The sequence below is a fragment of the Myotis nattereri genome (assembly GCF_964212035.1).
Source record: "Myotis nattereri genome assembly, chromosome: 2".
NCBI classification, from domain to species: Eukaryota; Metazoa; Chordata; class Mammalia; order Chiroptera; family Vespertilionidae; genus Myotis; species Myotis nattereri.
Window position 1 is genome coordinate 33082994 of NC_138076.1, and position 21217 is coordinate 33104210.

The 21217-nt window shown below is 38.1% G+C and overlaps 1 protein-coding gene across 2 annotated transcripts in view; it reads left to right on the forward strand.

Annotated features, from left to right (window-relative positions):
• Window positions 1-3925: 3925 nt before the first annotated feature.
• The window catches only part of NALF1 (NALCN channel auxiliary factor 1), a 605754-nt gene continuing 588462 nt past the window's right edge, over window positions 3926-21217 (forward strand). The window contains exon 1 of one of the 2 annotated variants that reach the window (XM_081081164.1): window positions 3926-5451. In XM_081081164.1, coding sequence (XP_080937290.1) covers window positions 4525-5451 — 927 coding nt within the window. In that variant the 5' untranslated portion in view covers window positions 3926-4524. The remainder of the gene's footprint in view (window positions 5452-21217) is intronic. The other variant, XM_081081165.1, reaches the window with a different exon arrangement.

Below are 21217 nucleotides of genomic sequence, written 5' to 3' on the forward strand. Positions count from 1 at the left end.
AATACTTGGTGACAGTTTTGGTTGTCAGAACTGGGGAGAAGGCATTGTGTTACTGGTGTCTTGTGAGTTGAGGCTAGGGAGGCTGCTGAACCTCATACAAAGTATAGGACAGCCGTCCACAACAAAGAAGTATCGACCCCAAATGTCAATAGAGGCAATACTGAGAAACACTGTCAAGGGAAATTGTAATTAGCTTGATATCAGTAGCTCTGGTGGTTTTTAGCTTTAAACCACCCCCTGGGGGTCATAATGAATCTATCTGCCAATAGCAACAGCACTCAACAGCGAGCACAACTCTAGACTAGTGGTCATGGAATGTGAAGAAGAGTAAAAACTTGAAGTAGTGGGGTTGGGGAAGGGTGTTAGTAAAAAACTGGACTTGGGAGAAAGAATATATATTTTAAGAACAAATGTGATAGTTCATTTCAGCAGAACTTTTGCTACTTTTTATTCTTGGAAGAGGAACTTATTCATCACTGTGAATAGGAACAGGTTTGACTTGAGCTGAAAATTTTATTGCCTGGGTTGGAGGCACATGGCATGCAAAGGAAGCCAGGCTGGGAGATGGGGGTGGTGCACACATAGGAAGTGGTCACTTATTTAGGTATTCAGTTACTTTGCTCACCTTTCTCCCTTTGGGCTAACAGAAGTATTCTGGTTAATTTTTCCTTTTTATATTAAAATTCTACCTGTCCTAAGATCATCTTTGTGTTATATATTGTTCATTTCTTTATTTTCCCTATTCCCAGTCTGCTTTCTGATATAATCACTCTAGACTGCCTAGGAGCTTTCTGTGTGAGAATCCCAGCTCAGGGATATCTTGTAGACTTCTCTAGCTAAGAATTTTTCTGAGCTTTCTGTCTTACACAGGAGAGATCAAGAGAAATACAAACCTATCCAGGCAGCATCTTTAAATGAGAAAGAAACAGGGTGAAGAAAAATGAAGGGGCAGATAAGAGAAATAAGTATGAAATTAAACCCTGTAATGTAGATATTAAATAACAATCTAGATAGAGCTAAAGATAGAAAGATAGGTAACAGAGATAAGAAAAATTCCTTAGTAATTTTTTTTTAAGATTAAAAAAATCCCCACCCTGAGTTTATAAGAAGAAAGGCTTTGGGTTATTACATTTCATCTATACTTTATAACAAAGGTCCAACAGGTTAAAAACAAAAGGGAGAAAGAATAATTTTAGGATTTAAAATACAATATGCTCATTTTTATGTACTGCAAAATCTACAAAGTAGAAATGCAGACTTTTGATATTATCTTCTACATGTATTTATTTATACAATGGAAAATGCCAGACCTTATACTCACTTATGTCTGCAAGCAGACTTTATGTTGTATATAAATCTGATTTGGTTGAAGAAGTTGAAGTTTTAAATTTAAGAAAAGAGTAATCACAAGAAGAGGGTAGAAGAAAAAAACAATGTTTTCCAAAATTTTAATAGATTTTCTTCAAAGGATATCTTTATCCATGTCACTGTTTGAGAAAAGAGTATTTTACTCAATGTCAAAATAATTTAATCAAAACCTTTTGAGGCAGCATGGAAAGACGTGGATAGTATTATCCTAAGTGAAATAAGCCAGTCAGAGAAAGACAAGTATCACATGATCTCACTCATACGTGGAATCTAATGAACAAAATAAACTGATGAACAAAATAGATCCAGAGACATTGAAGCATGCAACAAACTGAGATATTTTAGAATGAAGAGGGGGGCGGGAAGAGACTAAACAAAGAACTTAAATACATATATGTATAACCCATGGACACAGACAGTAGGGTGGTGAAGGCCTGGAGAGGGAGCAGGACCAAAGTAGAGAGGCTCATTGGGGGGAAAAAGGGGACATCTGTAATACTTTCAACAATAAAATTAAGAAAAAGAAAAAAAATTGAAAGACTATCTCCTCAGCTTAAGTACTGAAAATATTTTTTAAAAAAATTTCAGCAAAACCTCAATTTTTGCTTACTTAAAGATGCTTTAATGTAAGGATGAACTTGTCATAGACAGCTTATCTGTAAATGTTGGGATCTTTTATGTAGTTAAAAAAAAGCAGCACAATGAAATCCAAAGAGTCAGAATGATATAGGTACACAAATGTTCTTTCTAAGACATTACCTGACAGATCAATCAATGGTCAACTGCACCACGCTTTAATCTTCACTGCATATAGTTTTTAGGAACTTAGAATTTACCTGGGTAAAATATAGTATACACCTTATTATGCTGAGGACAGAACTAGTTGGTTGAATCCTGCCCATTACGTTTTGCATGTTGACATTTTAAAAATTCTCATTTCTCAGGCATCCCAACACCCATAGCGTCTCTAGAAAATGAATATCATGATCCATTCCTTTGGTTTCTCAATATACTTACTTAGAACACTGGCACCCTAATACTGCCCTTGTGAATGTGCACCCAACAGAGTATGAGGGTCATTAGAAAGCAGGGACGGGATACGGTGAGTACGAGATAGAACAAACGGCTTTCCTTGATCATCAACAAAAGAGAGGACTCTGAACAAGTCGGTGCAGAGGATCCAGGCACAGGCGCAGCCTCCTGCTCCCACAGCTCTGGTGGGAGTGAGGGATAGAGTGGGCAGGGTGCCCAGATAAAGCCAGACTAATGTTTGCTCAGAGCATCAACCTGCATGAGCTGGGAGCGTGGGACCCCTTTCCCAGAGCGTCTGTTGCTCTCTTGGAACTCCAAGAACCAACGCTAAGGGGCACCAGAGGCTTGGACTCAGCGGCTGCCACCCAGGCAGCCGGTGGCCAACTGCTGCGGAAGTCTTGGGCGACAGCAAAGCCTAACTCGGTGGGGAATGGGGTTAAGGAAGCTTTTCATGCTCCAGATCCGAGGAGGAATCCTCCGAAATCAAGACGTTGAAATCCAAGCCGAGGGCTAGGCGGTGACCCCTGATATCCCAGGTTTTACTGTATTTTTTCTGACTATATGAGGCCATTTCTAACCTGTACTTTCGAATATGAAATACGTCGCTGTAACATATACAGCGGCATATATAGTTGTACATGCACACCATCCGTTCCATATAAAGCACTAAACTCACTTGACAAAATGTAACTCACTGGTAGTTGATCTCTAGTTTGTTTTAGGGATCCCGAGGTCCATACAAAGAAACCAGATGTCACCTCCTCTCTCCTCTAGCCTGTTCGTGTTTACTTCCCTACCCCCCACCTCCCAACCTTTCCTTTGAAGTCTATCATCACTTAGTTAAGAGAGCACTACCCTGACCCTCTCCCCATGAGAAACCAGGAACCGACCGCTTGCAACTCGGACTTTTTCCAGACGCAGAGAGGCAGTGGGAGACGCGGAAGAAATGAGCTAGCATCCTCAGTCATGCATCTGCATTCTGACTTTTGTCAGTGCTAACAGAAAGAAAAAGCCAAAAGGTGAGGACAGGGGACGGAAAGGAAGGAGCAAGCAGTGGAGCTCAGAAGCCCAGGCGGGGCCAGTGGCACAGCCGCACCATCCCCTCCCCCGGCCCCGTGCGTCCTCGCCCTCCTCCGCCGCCCGGCCGAAGCGGTGCCAATGCGCCAGGATGGAGAGATCTCTGCGCGGGAGGAGATGACGCAAAAGCCAGCGCTCCCCCCCAAAAAAGTGTTTCTCCAGGACGAAGATGGCGGCAACTTAGCTGGGGACTGAAGATGATTGTGGCTCTTGGGAGGCCCAGCCCAGGCGATTCGGCCCCAAGGTCCGGGGGAGGCGGCGTCAGCAGTCGGAGCCCGGTGGCGGAGGCGCCCTCGGGCAGACCTGCAACAGCAGCGGCGGCAGCAGCAGTTCGAGCGCGGGGTGGGGGGTGGGGGGGAGGGAGAGCCCTGTCTGCGGTGGCTGCCCAGGCTCCGGACTCGGGGAGAGACTGCGAGAAGTAGGAGCAGGAGGAGGAGGAGAGAAAGGAGAAGGAAAGGAAGGAGGAGGAAGAGGAGGAGAAGCGAAGGGGAAGGAGGAGGAGAGCCACTGGGGAGGCGCACTGGTCGCTGTCTGCGGGCAGCGAAGACGCGGCATGCCCCTGACTGGGAAGAGCGGGCCGTCCTCAGTAGGACCATGGGGACCCGCGCGCTGACAATGCCTGGGTGAGAAGAGCAGCGCAGAGCCACCCCGCCACCTCCACCATCACCTCCTGCACTCAGCTCGCCACCGGCCACCAGCCCAGCCACCTCCGACTGCCTCTCTCTCTCTCTCTCTCTCTCTCTCTCTCTCTCTCTCTCTCTCTCTCCACTATTGTTTCCTACTCTACAGAGGATGGGGTCGGCTGATGATTAGGTCGGAAGCAAGTCAGATCTTCCTCCAAAGCCTAGTAATATTTATGTAGGCAAAAAGAGAGAGAGAAAAAAAGAGAGGGAGAGAGAGGGAGAGGGGGAAAGGGAGAGGAAGAGAGAGAGAAGAAACGGGAGGAGGGGATAAGGAAATTAAACCCTTTAAGTCAATGCATATTGTGGTGACACCGGCACAGGAGCCCTCACGGTGGAGTCGGCCCGGGCTGTGCGTTCCCAAAATATGACCAGGGGTGCTTGGATGTGTCGGCAGTATGACGACGGCTTAAAAATCTGGTTGGCAGCACCCCGGGAGAACGAGAAACCGTTCATCGATTCAGAGAGGGCTCAGAAATGGCGACTGTCTCTGGCATCTCTCTTGTTTTTCACAGTCCTGCTCTCTGATCACTTGTGGTTCTGCGCCGAAGCCAAGCTGACCCGGACCCGGGACAAGGAGCAGCATCAACAGCAGCAGCAACAGCAGCAGCAGCAGCGGCAGCAACAACAGCGGCAGCGGCAGCAGCAGCAGCAACAGCAGCGGACGCGGCAGCAGGAGCCCTCCTGGCCCGCGCTCCTGGCGAGCATGGGGGAGTCCTCGCCCGCTGCCCAGGCACTCAGACTGCTCTCCGCCTCCTCATCCCCCACCCTCCCCCCCTCCCCGGGCGACGGCCGTGGCGGCGGCAAGGGCAGCGGGGGCAAAAACAACCCGAGCAAGGCTCTTTTTCTAGGAAACTCTGCCAAACCCGTGTGGCGCCTGGAGACTTGTTACCCCCAAGGCGCCTCCTCGGGCCAGTGCTTTACCGTGGAGAGCGCGGACGAGGTGTGCGCCAGGAACTGGAGTCAGGGGGTGGCGGCCAGGGGGGAGGAGCAGCAGGTGAGAGGGACACATCCAACTCCACTCTGGAACTTGTCGGATTTTTACCTTTCGTTTTGTAATTCCTACACACTTTGGGAGTTGTTCTCGGGGTTGTCAAGTCCCAACACTTTGAACTGTAGTCTGGATGTGGTGCTCAAGGAGGGCGGCGAGATGACCACCTGCAGGCAATGCATTGAGGCTTACCAAGACTACGACCACCACGCTCAGGAGAAGTACGAAGAGTTTGAAAGTGTGCTCCATAAATATTTACAATCGCAGGAGTACTCGGTGAAATCCTGTCCTGAGGACTGTAAGGTAGGATCAGTGGATTTTCTTTATCTTCTGCCCTTCTTGCGCTTTTCTATCTGTTTTATTTTGTTGGAATGCTTTCTAGAGTTTTAAAAGTTTTTTTTATGATGATTGTGGGGTTCCAGCGCGGGGTGGGGGGTGGGGTTTTTGTGTGGCTCTGGTTTTGTTACTTCAGTCGTCGTTATTGTGGTTATAAGAGCTTGACTTGGTGCTTGAGTTGGGAATACCTCGTGGATTAGTGGTAGACTGGTGCCTTCATTCCGGGAATCCCTGAAAAATCAGGGAACACCCTGGTTTTCTGAGATAATAAAGCTAGGGCTTAAATTACCTCTTACAGATAAGCGATTGGTTCAAACTCTGTTACCTTATTTAAAAAATGGAATTTGAATATGGCTTGTTAAGAAGACATGATGGGACTGCATTCTAATGATCCTAGCCCAAATCAGAAGAGTCAGAGACAGGCACGTGTGATTTGGCTTATGGACCTGCACACGTGAATTTTCAGAGAGTGACGTCATTAAGTTGGTTGACCAGAAGGTAAAGAGAAAGTGTTTATAGGTGTTTATGTAGGAAGAAGCAAAACACGTTTTACCTGTTTTAGAGAGATAGTTCTGGTTGTTTGGAAAGTCTGGAGGCCTACCTAAGCATACTGAAATCACAATACATTTTCTGTTTTCTCTTAGAAATTTGAATAATTATTGACCTCAGACTCAATATGAGTGGAAAGTTTCAATTAACTATCTGGTGATCAATTATTAGTTTTAGGTTTTATCAGATACCTTATGTAATTAGCTTGTATTTTCAGCATGCTCTCCAAAAATATTAAATGGCAAATGCATGGTGCTAGGGATAAAAAATACTAAACTCCTTAATAATGTGTATCATATTCAGTCTATTTCTGTTTAATATAGTAAGGGCTGTAATCCTTGCTGATTGACAAAAAAGAAGTGTATGCAAGTTTCTTAAGAAATGGCCAATGGCATGGGTGGTGCACTTCCTAGTAGAGGTGTCACTGTCCGTGGTGCTGAAATGAGATTCCCCAAGAGCTCTGTTGATGATGAAGAAACTGCAGTAAGTGACATTTTAGTAGGGAAGAAATGATGACAGAATATTAGTAAGCCTTAATGTTTTGTTCCAAGGCTAATTTATTAAATAACACAATAAAATGGTATTGCTTTTAAAAAGGAATAATATACTACACTCTCTCCTTTCCTTTCTCTTCACTACTCCCTCAACACCACACAGGAAAAGAAAAATTGTCCCTCTTCTGCTTCACTTGCTTTGTACTGGACAAGTGCAATCAAGGGCAATATTGATAAGAAATGCATTGTGATTCTATGACATGAGAACTGGTCTAAGGAATCTATTTAAAATGAACATAGTTCAAGGGCTGTACCTTACTTTGGATTGATTAATTGTGCTTTTGACAATTAAACTAAACTCAAACTAAACTTGCTTTTCAACGTTTTTTAAGATCAGAAACAGATCTTCTTTGGAAAGACTAATATTGAGTTTACAATATTAATTTAGAATGCCACTTCACAAGATAAATGGATTTAAATTTTCCTACATACTTTTCTTAACCATATCACTATAACTAGTGCCTGGGGATTAAACTTATTCTTAATGGCAGCTGTTAATAACTTATTACATAGTTATTTATTATGACCAGATATGTTTCATTGGAATTATAAAAATAAGGAAAATGGTGTGTCTGCTAATTTTGCTACTCATAAAAAGGTTATAAGCATTTCAGTATATTATTTATGTTTAAAAGTGGTATCTTGTAATAATATAAATTTGCTTGCTTTTCTTAATGTAATTCTCATAGAAATTTCTATCAATTCCAACTTGCATAGGTTCAGTATTTAAAAGATAGTCATTATTAATAGACTGCAGCATATTTTCAAATAAGCTTTTCAAATATATCTTTGCTCAAATATCCAATTTAAATATAAATAAGTATATTTTCCTCTTGACCTGAAACATTTCTCAACTTTATATTTGTCATCAAAGTTGTAAGGTATAATGTAGGTGAAATTAATTTGTAATTTCATGAACTACTTCTGGATTGTGCTTTTATATAAAGTGATAATTGTTAACTGTATATACAAAAGCACATTATAAAAGTCTTAAATTCTTAAGAACATTTCTTCTTCACATTGAAAAGTAAGTACAGCCATTTGAGTTTCTCATCACTACACACATGATTTATTACTTGTGATATCTTGTAGCTGTTTTCTTGGTTGTGTGATTTCTGTTTTTTTGTCCATTTGAAAAATTTTTTTTCCATAATAATTGTTTTTAAAAATTAGAGTTCCACATTTAAGTTTCAAGTGTTCCTGGTTGATAACTTACAAATTGATTGATTATTTTCTTAATTTAATATATAATTTCTTATGATTCTGAAAAAGCCACAAAGACATCCACATACAAATTATATTACATGCCTTAAAATGCTACTTGTAAACTTTGAATAATGTGCCTGAGTTTCTTTCTAAACAGTTTTACTCATTTCAAATATAACTATAATTATGAAATTGTGACTGTCATCAAGGACTTTGCTCAAGATATACATTCTATGAAAAATTTTCCATATTTTAAGATAGCCACAAAGCCCAAGGCTATGTTAAAAGCAAATGCATTATATTTCTTGAATTGGTAATATATTCATGAAAGATATAATTTAATAGTGTATAAATATATTTGTAAGTATAGATAGAATATACTTAGTCTTATTAGTTATACAATTTATATACAAGTTATATTTTAGGAGAAATATAATTAAATTATTGTAGTAATTTCTAAAATTTAAAACTTAAGGACCTATTACCTTCTAATTGTATATTCTCCTCCATTTACAAAAAAACCACATTCCATATATAAAATAGAATTGATTACATTTAATTTAACTTGTTTTGAAGGGCTTTTAACGCCTTATGCTGAGAAAGCAAACAAACCTTAATATTGATCTAATACAATCATAGTGCCTTGAGTCCATAGTAATTGGAGATTAAATGCAGCTCGAATTTATTTTAGTGAACATTTGTATTGAACACATAATAAAAATCATTTGTACCCAAGAATATTTTTTAATATTCTGAGAAATAGCTGGCTTAATTTTAAAAGAGTAAATATGCACATTTATCTGGGAGGAAATTTATGGAAAAATAAAGAACATTCAAGCTGCTATCTTACATAAGTAGCAAAAATGATGACAGTAATTCTCTGTAGTTTTCATTGTTTTTCAAAATGATCTTTAATATATAATAAGAGTAACAAAGCTGTAATAATCTTCAAGTTGGTTGCTAATATTTAAATACGCAGTATTCTAAGCTACAAAATTACATATGTATATTATTAAAATGCTTGTTTTTTTAAAGTTAAATAAATATTTTCTCTTGTCCTTTAGCTCCTAAGCATATGTGAAGATATATATTATTAAATTGGGATATTTAAGGAATACAAATTACTCTGTTACTGGTAAACTTTTGTTATTGATAGCTTTATGTCCTTACTAGTACTATACCTTAACTTAAGTCAGATGATCAGTGAAAGCAGATTTGAGATTAGATTATAACATAGATATTGCATCATCTGTATTTTGGTTTTCTCATAATAGATACTAATCTTCATACTCTCAAGAACATATGCATCCATATTTTTATAATCTCATGTTAAAGCAGATTCTATTGCTTATTCTTAATTTAACAGATACTGGCCGAAAGGATGCTCTGCCAATGTAAGGCATATATAATAATCGTGATACCTGAGGCCTTCTGTATTGTTTGCAGAAACCGCTCACAAACATTAACCAGTTTGAGCACATATAATTTGGATTACATAATGTACAGTTTGAACCTTTCTTAAGTTCTTAATTAATTTTGGCGTCATGCGCTCTACATTCTTAAAAGAATATATTTAAAATCAAATCAAATATCTAACAATTATTTTTATTAAAAAATATTGTTTTGCTGTTGATTAAGTGCTGTTGTAAAAAGTGTGACATTGTCCAGGAATGTGGAATGCATATGCAAATAGATATTTTTTGTATCCTATCACTTGATTATTTTCAAATCTTCTCTTTATTGCTGAATTGCTTTTCTACAAAGTCAAATAGTCTAACCATGCAGATAATCATTTTAACCATTATTAAGGCCATTTTTAGGTCAAAACCATTATCATAACAAGTTTTATGACCCTGATTTTTGTTTTTCCTATTTTTTGTTTTATATATGATCACTAATTTTATGAATTGTATTTTATTTTTATAGGAAAACAACCAAAATTTTATCTTAATATTAGGTGCCTATTGTTTTTATAGACTAAAGAATGATTGTTTTTACTTTGAACTTGTAACTGTGTCAAATTAGTAACTATATAGGGCTCAAACTTTTAATAAATGCTATTACACATTGGTTTTAATTGTTTTAATTGTATGATGTCAGTGTCTGCATGTGCAAGGTGAATTAAAGTATGGAGCAAAGGAAATCAATAATGCTCCTAGTCTCATGCCCCCCCCCCACATATAAATTATAATCCATTAAGTTTTTCATGCTAGATTGAGTACACAAGAACAAGTATACATATAACTATTTCAAATAAAATAATATTTTAATTTGAATTATTTGACCTATTGCTTTAATTTCAATCCCGTTTCCTTTTAAATTTTTATTGTCAATGTTGACCTCACATTGACTAGGCATAAACATTTTGCTTTTTACTTTATATTGATTTTCATTGCAAAGATGTTTCTTCAATATCAGTGAATTGATACCATAGATGAGTGATCCTTTGACTATCCTGGGGAATCTTTGAAAATGTCCCCAGCTCTGAGATACTGATTTCATTCACCTGGCTTGTGTCATGAGCTTGGGATCTTCCACTTTCCCTGATGATGTGTGGCCAAGGTTGAGAACAACTCTTCTAGTTGACATTGACAACTAATGTGATAAGATCTTTTGGCTCCTGTGCCTCAGTATAATCTAATTTGTTAAACTGATGAGAATGGAACTCAGACATATATTTTTTAAAGTGGTAAAGGCAATAGGTCAGGGAGCAAATATGTTGTGAGTTGGGCTAAGGAAATAGATGAGAAGTGACTCGACTGGGTGAAAGGGTTAAGGGATGCTCCAGAAGAGAACATGGAGAGAAGGTGGTGGATGCACAGAAGACCAGAGTTTGAAGTGTGTAAGGGTGGGCCTATTGGCTGTCAATATTCTGTCTTTTAGCCCAAACTGAGTCATTATGCTGGTGTTCAATAATGGGCTGAGCACATGAACAAAGAAATGGAATGATTGTCTGTAAGACTGCTCAACTATTTGATTAGAGGAACCTGGCCTTATTTCTGTCTCAAATTTTAGGCTATATAAATTGCTGAAACTTTTTCTAAAGTATATGGTTTATTTTAAGAAAAAAACACACATGTTGGCTCTTCATAGTATTTTACATCAATCAGATTTATTCTTTTTAAAAAATATATGTATTTTCTTGATTTTATAGAGAGGGGGGGAAAGGGATAGAGAGATAGAAACATCCATGAGAGAGAAGCATTAATCAGCTGCCTTCTACATGCTTCCCTCCCCTGGGGATTGAGCCCATAACCGGAGCATGTGCCCAGACCAGGAATCAACTGTGACCTCCTGGTTCATGGTCCAATGCTCAACCACTGAGCCACACCAGCTGGCCAGATTTATTCTTTTTTTAAAAAATCTATTCACTTTTGTAAACTTCGGAAGCTACTAATTATTTTTATTTCTTTATTGTGATGTTTTATTTTTTACTTCTTTTTGTAATACTGAAATAACTAGATAACATTTATGTAGTTTTTTGAAGACATAAACTGCTAAGTAATCACAGATTATTACTAACCTTAAGTTTTGGAATTAGTTTTAAAATTATCTGGTTGCTCTGTTCTGAAGGGATTGTAATATCCGTCTTTTTATTTTTTAACATTTTATATTACAAGATGTTGTGAAACACTAAAGCTAAGTTTTACTTAATAATAAATTCAGTATTATTGCAATCTAAATAATGAAATTTCCTCATGAAATGTTCTAATTTATTCTTATTTCGTACTACTGGAAATAAGAGAAATAACATTGTCCTTTTTGCTAATAAATAGTTAATGATTTGTACTATGTGTTGTACTGGAATGCATGAAAACATTTAATCCTTGGCTGTGTGAAGTGTTAAAAGGTAACAGTTACTTATCTCCCCCCCCACCCCTGTAGTCTGTTTCTGCATTCAGTCATTTATAAACAAAATGCTGTAGAAGATACCACAGATGGCAAGAAAAATCCTGCAAAAAATAGATGTTTATTATCCGTTTAAATACTGTTGTTGATTTTAGCAGTAGCAGTAGGATAGCCACACATGCGTGATAGGTGAATGCAATAATCATGTCTATGGAAATGCTTGGGGATTTTGTTTATCAGCTTCTCCACCTTGCACAAGAAGGAAAATAGGCTCTAGTTAAAACAGAATTCTTCACCTTCCTTCCTCTGTGTGCTTTCTTGCTATCATCTTGCTGTGTCCTCTCCTGGCATGTCGAAGATGCATATTCAGGGGCTGAATCCCATGAGAAATCCAAAGTTGAGAAATCTTTTTTCTCTGTATCTCTATTCCCATAAAAAATGACCAGTCTATTTCTTACTGAACTATTACTGATTTTGTTTATTTGAAAGAAAATCAAACTAAGAGGTAAATGGGATATCATGACAATGCATTAGCTCTTGCAGAAAATTATTTGAATCACTCAGACATTTAAGTATTAAAACAAGCTTCAATAATAAGCTAACATGCTTTAGAAGTCAGAAACTAGTCTAATTCATTTATTCTTCATGTCCTCTTTATGAGGTATTATCATAGATTTTACAGATGAGTAAAGTGAGGACATAAGTTTACTATTCCAAGGTCAAACTGATGGCAGTGTTAAAGATAAAGTACACTATTGCTTGAATGTATATTCTTTTTCTCTTTCATTATTAGTATTACAAACATACCAAAGAATGAGGAGATTAATATAATACCTACATATACCTGTAACATAGATTTAACAACTGTTAGGAATCTTACCATATTTATTTCTTTTTATTTTAATTTATCATTTAAAACATTTTACAGGTGATAAACAAGCCAAGATGACAGAAATTTAGGAGTCCTGGACAGCTGGGATGAATGGTCAGAAATTCCAGGTTCATCATTTCAAAGGCTTAGGGAGGAGATATGAAAATGAATAAATTCATCAGAACACCTAGGGCTAGAATTGAGCAGGTAAAATGATGCATATAAAATTTTAGTGCGAGGAAGTAAACTTAGGATGCCTGTGATTGTTCTTGTGCTGAATTTACAAGTTAAATAAGATACATCCACTTTATGATTTTTTAATCAATGTCCTATTTTTAACTTATTGCATTAAAAGATGTTTGAGTGTATTAGTTAAGAATGTCTCTGTATTGTCTAGCATCTGTAATACTTAGGCATTTTAATTTTTATCTAATTTTTATTAGCTCCTTTTAGGCCCTGTCTTCAAATACAGTCACACTGGGGCGTCTGGGTTTCAACATATGAATTTGGGGGATACAAATCCATCCATAACACTGAGTAAGGTATGTTTCAGGAGCTGTTGGAAATACCTCTGGGAAAATGTTAGTGCTCAATTGTGAAGGATCATGTATCCTGTTCTAAGGCCTTTGAATTTCATTCCTTATATGATAAAATATCAGAGAGGAATTTTAATCAAGGAATCACCTGGGATGATTTGTTTTTCTCAAAAATGAGCTCTGACAGCTATGTGATCATAGGTTGGAATAGGGTGAACTTATGCCAGGGAGACCCATTCAGAATTGGCTCTCTTCCTTGGGAGATATAGGGTGATTCCAAATCAGCACTCTCCAACAGAACTTTCCATGGTGATCCACTCTTTCCAATATACTAGCCACTAGCAATATGTGGCAATTGAGCACTTGAAATGTGGTTAGGGGGAGTTAAGAACTGAATTTTAAATTATATTTAATCTTAATTCATTTATGTTTAAATAGCGCCAAGTGGCTATTGGCTACCATGTTGGGCAGAACATTCTAAATTACTACAGGAGTTATGAAAGTAACACAAGAAGAAACATAAGAAGATTAGGAGACTTTTCTGAGTTCAAATTTACAAATTGCTATGTAGAGGAGGGATATGAGTAAAGCTTTATAAAAGGTTAGGCTGTGAATTTTGATACCATTTAATGAGAGAGGCAATATAGGAGGAATAACAAGTTGGGATTGAGAGTGGTCAAAGAAACAAGAAGTTCATTTTTGGAGATAATGATATCAGGATGTCCAGTAGATAATAGCAGATACCACATGAGAAGGGAGTTTAGGTGTGAAGTTTACTATCTACCTGTTGGTTTCATTGAAGAAGTATGGATAGAGATTAGATAACGTCACAAAAATATTATATGGAGAGAATACCAAAGATGAATCTTAAGAAAGAACAACACTTAAGGGTTTGTGTAGAAAAGGTACCAGGGAAAGATAATGAGAAGAAACAATAAGAATGAGAATGAAAATAAGGGGGGGAGGGGAGAGGAGGAGGAGGAGGAGGAAGAGGAAAGGAGAGAGAGAGAACAAAAGAGTGGAGGGAGAGGGAGAAGTAGAGACAGAGGCAAAGATGAGAATCATGAGAATGCAATGATTTGAAAGGCATAGGGAAGGATTTGTAGAAAGAACATGTAGGATGAAGCCTAGAAATAGGCCATTGAATTTGTCTGTTATATTTGTTGACTTTACAAGAGTAGTTTCAATAGAATGATAAGAAAACATGTCAAATTGTGATGAATTAAGGAATGTGTTGAAGTTGAGGTAATAAGGACTAGTCCAAACTACTCTTCATTAATTAGGCAGTGAAAAGAAAAGAAAAATGGAGTAGGTGGGAAGATGTGAGTTTAAAGAAATAAATATTTTATGGTGAAATAAACTTTAGAATATTTGTAGCTTTTAATCTAGAACCCAGATGAGAGTATAAATTTGAAAGTATCAGACTCAGAAAAATTAACGATGGCTCTGTATTCCAAAGAAGGGGTGATGGGCTCCCATCTATTACTAGCTCCCATCTATTACTAGTATAGATATTACTTATACTTTAAAAGTAGAAATTAATTGTTACCCTACTAAAGAAGTATGGTTAAAGGAATAGTTGAGCATAGATTGGGTTTAACTCCCAACATTAATCACCATTTATTATTTATATGACATTGTCCAAGTTACTTAAAATAAGGATTCTAGTATCCCTTTCACAGGATGTTTATGGGGGGAGAAATTGAGATTACTCGACATATAAAAGTACTTAAGCTATGGCTTGATGATGCCCAATAAATTGTAGCAATTCATTAAAACCCATGGAGAAAAAGCCATGGGAAGCATCAGTAAAATTAATGTAGTTTTCACTTGAGATCTCATAAATTTTCTGCTAAATAACACTCATTTACAAAAGGTTATAAACAGACTTTGCATTTTTCATGGTAAAATTGTCTGCTTTATTACACCTACATTCATCCGTTTCTCTAAATTATTGACCAACACTGGAATAAAATGAAAAAAAAAAGTTCAGCTGGAGTGAAAATATTTTATTCCTAGTGCTTGAATATTTTCTTTGTTATTTCAGATTAAAATGGACATGTGCTGGGTTTTAAACTGAGTAGATACTCTTAAATTAGTCTAAACTGGCTTGAGAACTTTTGTTCACAAACCTTTCAGAGGTTTAAGTAAAAAAATCATTGTAATGATCTTCCATATCCTAGAAACTGATGGGTAAAAATAATCTTGAGGAAGGTTGTGTGTTATATAGTTTGTTAGTCATCGCAGAATCATGTGCCCCAAATTCTATATTAAAAGGTGGAGCCCTTTGTCCTGCATTCTAGCTACTTAACTTTGTATTTTGTTGTCCTGGTTATTTTCTGCTCCGCCCACATTTACCCACTCTGCTATACTTAGTATTTTTATTGATTGGGGAGGGAGAAGAAGTGGGGTCAAAGATTGCCTTGTACGAGAGCTGGCAGACAAAGAAAACATAGTTGGTGCCAATATACAGAAGTCTGAGTTGGGTAGACTCTAAGCTGTACTCCATTGCCCTGAAAAAGAGAAGACACAGGGAGTCACAGTAAGGTTCTTTAACGATATGAATCGTATGTGTGAGTGGAGTCTTACTATTCAGTACTTCCTATGGCTGTAGGGGTGAGAAAGGGGCTGTATGTAGGTGTTTTAGGAATATCTGTACTCTATACAGGGAAGAGTGTTTTATTAAAGGATACAATGGAAAACGTTGGTTACCTGAGAACTTCAGAGCCCTTTACTATGGAGATGTGCAAATGGGTTGGGAGCTATCTGCCGAAGGCATCTTGCCTATGTGTTGCAAGTTGACCAGATGATTTTAAATATTCCATCCAACATCCTTTGACATCTCATGAGGCATCCAGAAATGATAACTTTGCATTGTGAAATGGTACTTATTGCCAATTCCATCAAAGAAATAACACCTTGCTCTTAGTAATAGCACTTTGGTTTTAAAAAGTAAAGTCTTGAACACTTTAAATTACTTATCTAATTCCTATTGTTATCAGTTTGAATAATTTTGAAAAAGAATGAATCAACTACATGAGCTTACCCTGAAGATAGATAGGAACTGAGTTAGAGTAATTTATAGTAAATTTTTGTTATTACTAATATTAAAAAATAGATATTCTTCCTATAATAAACATATCAATCACTATTATAAAATCTCAAATAATTATTTTGAGCAAAGCAGGACTCAACAACATGGTCAGACTGGGAAAGACATGGTGCATATGACCTTTCTCCATTGGTTTCACAGCACTTCTTTCACATATATCAATTCATTCCCACATCCAGTTCTTTGGGGATATTATCATTGTAAAAATTCCATGCTCTCATGGAATTGTACCCATCTATTACATTTTTATAACAAAAAAGTCCTATATTGATAACTTCAGCATGTTTCTCTTATTCATTCTCCACAACAATCCAATATTATAGGCAAGATTAGCTTTCTTCAACATATGGGGTGACTGACTAAGGCTAAAAGTTAAGGAATGTGCCCAGGTGGTCACAGGTAAATGTGGCATAACCTGAATTCAAACCCAGTAATATCTGGCTCTTAATTTCGTGGGCTTGACTTAACTATAATATATTTTCCACTCTGTCACAAATAATTGTTCATGTCTAGTGTTTGTGTTTTCTTTTGTTTTTAGGGGAGAGAATGTGGGTGGATGACAGGAGTGACTATAAAGTTTGTTGGGAATATAAACTTCGTCCAAATTTTTTTTCTTGTTGTAATATTTTGGTATAAAGAATGAGCCTTGCCTGAAAAGTTAGAAAGGCCTAGTTTCAAATAGTTTTTCTATCAATTCCTGTAAAATGGGGATACTTATATCCGGTCTAAGGAGTCCCTAAGAGAAGGAAGAGAACAATGTGTAATAAAAGGTAGCTGGCAAGTAGTGGTTCCCTCAGTTCGAGGTACTCTGAGAAGAGAGAGTCACTTCACAGTGCAAGGCAGCAAGACTGTACTTTCTTATCCGTTTAGAAACTGAGCTGGTATAGAACACCTTGACAAATTTGTCCTCCTGACCCAATAATTGGTTTCTAATCAAAGCTGTCCTAGCATAGATCAACAACCTGACAGAGATTTTCCACTTAGTTTCCACTGAGGCATTTCAAAAAAGACATCGATGATATACTTACCCTCAAGAATCACAATGATCCTAGATAAAAGCTGTTTAAAAACATGATTTTTCCTTTCCCATAGTGAAAGCTGGACTTGCTGTTATGGGCCATTAGGCAAGAAGTGGTGGGGCACCTGTGCTTCCTGAGGCAATGACTTCATGTCAAAGTCCATGTGAAATAGTAGGAAATGAAAGACCACCTGGAAATGCAAATGATCTTGGTGTCAATAGAATCTATGTCTGATCTGCTTTGTGGAAGTTAGGCAAGTTTGACAAGTTTCATGTATTCTATTTGTACCATGAAATTTATAAAAATATATTGAAATTATTGAAATCACTTATAAAAAGTAAATCATTTCATATTATTTCAGTTTAGACTTTTTTAAACTTCATTTCTATTCAATTTAAGTGAAAATTCAAGTAAAGAGGAGGGGATTTAAATCTGAGTGAACAAAGTTCTTGTTGGCTTTGTTTGGCTTCATTGATGTATATAAATTATTTGGTTTTTCAGTTGTCATAATTGCCAGCTGCATAGCTATGGATTTGATTTTTCCATTCAACTAATTGGCTTTCAAGCAGTTTTAAAATAATTGATCCAATCTTTAGTTATTTTGATATTTTTGTTCTTAGGAATAAGCCAAACATGTGCAGGGTGTGGCAAAAGTAAGTTTACAGTTGTGAGTATGCGAAACACAGAGTTTATTCTTGTTTATTACTTATTAATTATTCTATTATTTTCCATACAAACAACTGTAAACCTACTTTTGTCCACCCTACATATGCATTTTACCTACAAAGAGTCAAAGAAGCTATTTGTTTTTGACAAAAGTAAACATACTAAGAATATGTAAATTCTTCTTTTTAAAGTTGTATATTTTGTCTTTGACAAATAAATCTCTCATTTTCAAATGATGTCAAAATATGGGTAAATTTAATAGCATTAATTGATATTTATAATTCTCAAATTATCAGTTTTACATTTTATATATGATATTAAGAAATTTAACTTTATAATCATCTAAAATGTTTTCTTAAAGCTATGGGGGATTAATTTTTTATATTACTCAATTATTTCATAAAGGCCCTCATGCAGGAGGAATGCTTAACCTCAACAAAGGGAGGTCAGGCGTTGCCCTAGTCATGCTGTCAAGACGGGCAGCACCACAATGTGTTGGCTAGAGAGTTCACAGTCATTAGCTTCCACGGCTCTTGAATGTCTATCGGCTTTTTCTAACTCCCATTTTGGCTGTGTCCACACAGAGAAGAAAATTAAGAGCAACTAACTAAACAACTATAATTGAGACAAATATAAATTTGCAAAGAATTGAAACACTGTCTTGTTTTTATTTATTTATTTATTTATTTATTTATTTATTTATTTATTTATTGGCTAATTGTCTTTGTCTGAAATATGGTGCAGCCTATTAAGGAAGTAGTGCTCACTTCTCCAATATCAAGTTTTTTTAAACTTTATTTTTGTTGTTGACACTATTACAGATGTTCTTTCTCCTCCTTGCCCACCTCTGACATCTCTTGTAGCAAGGGAAACAAAGGGAAAAAGTAAATGGTACTATGTCAAACTGAAAAGCTTTTGCATAGTAAAAGAAACTAACAAAATGAAAAGGAGACCACTGTGCGGAAGAATATATTTGCCAATGGTACATCTGATAATGGGGTTAATGTCTATATATAACGAACTTATACAACTCAACACCAGGAACACAAAAAATCACACAAAACAATGGAAAAAAAATGGTCAAAGGAACTAAATAAACATTTCTCCACAGAGGACATACAGATAGCCAAAAGGCATATGAAAAAATTTTCAATGCCTCTAATCATCAGAGAGATGCAAAGTGAAATCACAATGCAATATCTCTCACACCTATCAGAATGGCTATAATCAATAAATCAACAAACAAGTGCTGGTAAGGATAGGGATAAGACTGGTGAAGCCACTGTAAAAAACAGTATGGAGTTTCCTCAAAGAAAGGAACTTTCTTTTGACCCAGTGATCCCGCTTCTGGGAATATATCCTAAGAATCCTGAAATACCAATTCGAAAGAATAAATGCACCCCTATTTTCATAGCAGCATTATTTACAATAGCCAAGATCTGAAAACAGCCCAAGTGCCCATCAGTAGTAGATGAGTGGATTAAAAAGCTGTGGTACATTTACACAATGGAATACTATGCTGTCCAGTATTACTTTAATTGGATGGATGTTTAATATTCTCACATTAGTCCCTATAAACAGATAAATGCAAAAGCTAAGCAGTGAAAATTTGCATTTTTTAACAAGTTGATTATATAATAGTAATAAAATAATCTGGTGAAATGCACGATTCAGCTCTCAACAATTTCCTTTTTTCCTCCAAGTCAAGGCTAGAGTTGATGAAGTAGAAAGTTAACTCATGATAGATATGTTTAGGGGAAAAATCATGTTTCACCCAAATATAATAATTTATTTTAATAGCCTAATAGTTGAAATAAATGGAAAAAGATTAAATGGCTGAATAGCTGAACTGATGCTGCAAATAGAGCATGGAAAACACACAATATTTGAGAGTTTCCATTTTCTACCTTTGACTGATTATAATAATCTACTCTTGTTCATGTAATGCTGTGTCCATTCTGGGTATTTTGTATGGCTCTGAGCCTGTTCTTACTGTTTTTTTTTTTTGTTTAATATCATAACAATCTATATGATAAATTATTAAAGAGAATTTCCTATGGGGCTATTTCATCCAAGTTCCTCTGAATTCTCCAAGTAATGGCTACCACTGTTTATTGTGGAATGAGCCTTGAACCAGATGGGCCAAAGAAGTATTAGCACTGAAGAGAATCATGTATTTTCTCAGAATTGTCACAGTGGTTATTTGCAAAGGATATGATAATTGCAATCCAGATGCATTAAAGGTTGCTATATAAAGAATACTTGAATAACTTAATCTACACTAATAAAAGAGAAAAATGGTAATTGGTGTACGGCGATACCGTTTTCATTGGCTAATCAGGGCTATATGCAAATTAACTGCCAACTAAGATTGGCAGTTAACTGCCAACAAGATGGCGGCTAATTTGCATATGTAGGCACAATGCAGGGAGGCGAAAGGGAAAGCAGGAAGAAGCCCCCTGCCACTGACAGTGATCGGAAACCCAGGGGGGAGCTAAGAGCTGGGGGGCAGGGCAAAGGCGGCCCTGGGGCTGCCTTTGCCCTGCCCCCCAGCCGTGATCGGAGAATCAGGTGCCTTTGCCGCCCTGGCCAGTGATAGCAGGAAGTAGGGGTGGAGCCAGCGATGGGAGCTGGGCACGGTCGAAGCTGGCAGTCCCAGGAGCTAGGGGTCCCTTGCCTGGGCCTAAAGCGAAGCCCACGATCGCGGCGCCCCCGCTGCCACTGCAGGTCCCCGCTGCCTGGGCCGGACGCCTAGGCCAGAGGCGTTAGGCCTGGGCAGGGGCGGAGCCTGCAACCGCGGGGAGCTGGTGGTCCCCTGCCCAGGCCTGACACCTCTGCCGGAGGCCTCAGGCCTGGTCAAGGGGCCGATCCGGTGATTGGTGATCGGAGGGTGATAAGGGTCAACTCCTCTGGCCGAGGCATCAGGCCTGGGTGGGGGGCGGAGCCGGGGATTGGGGGGATATGATGGTCCCCTTGCCCAGGCCTGAAGCCTGGGTCAGAGGCGTCAGGCTTGGGCGGGGGGTGGAGCAAGCGATCAGAGGGAGATGGGGGTCCCCTGCCCAGGCATGATTCCTGGGCCAGAGGCCTCAGGCCTGGGCGGGGGCCAGAGCCAGTGATCGGGGGGAGATGGGAGTCCCCTGTCCAAGCCTGACACCTCTGGCGGAGGCGTCAGGCCTGGGCAAGGGACCGATCAGGCGATCGGAGGGTGATGGGGGTCAACACCTGAGGGCTCCCAGTATGTGAGAGGGGGCAGGCTGGGCTGAGGGACACTCCCCCCCCCCACCCAGTGCACGAATTTCATGCACCGGGCCCCTAGTTTGTAATAATTTCCTCTGGGAATGCATATTTTTATGTACTATCCTATATAATAA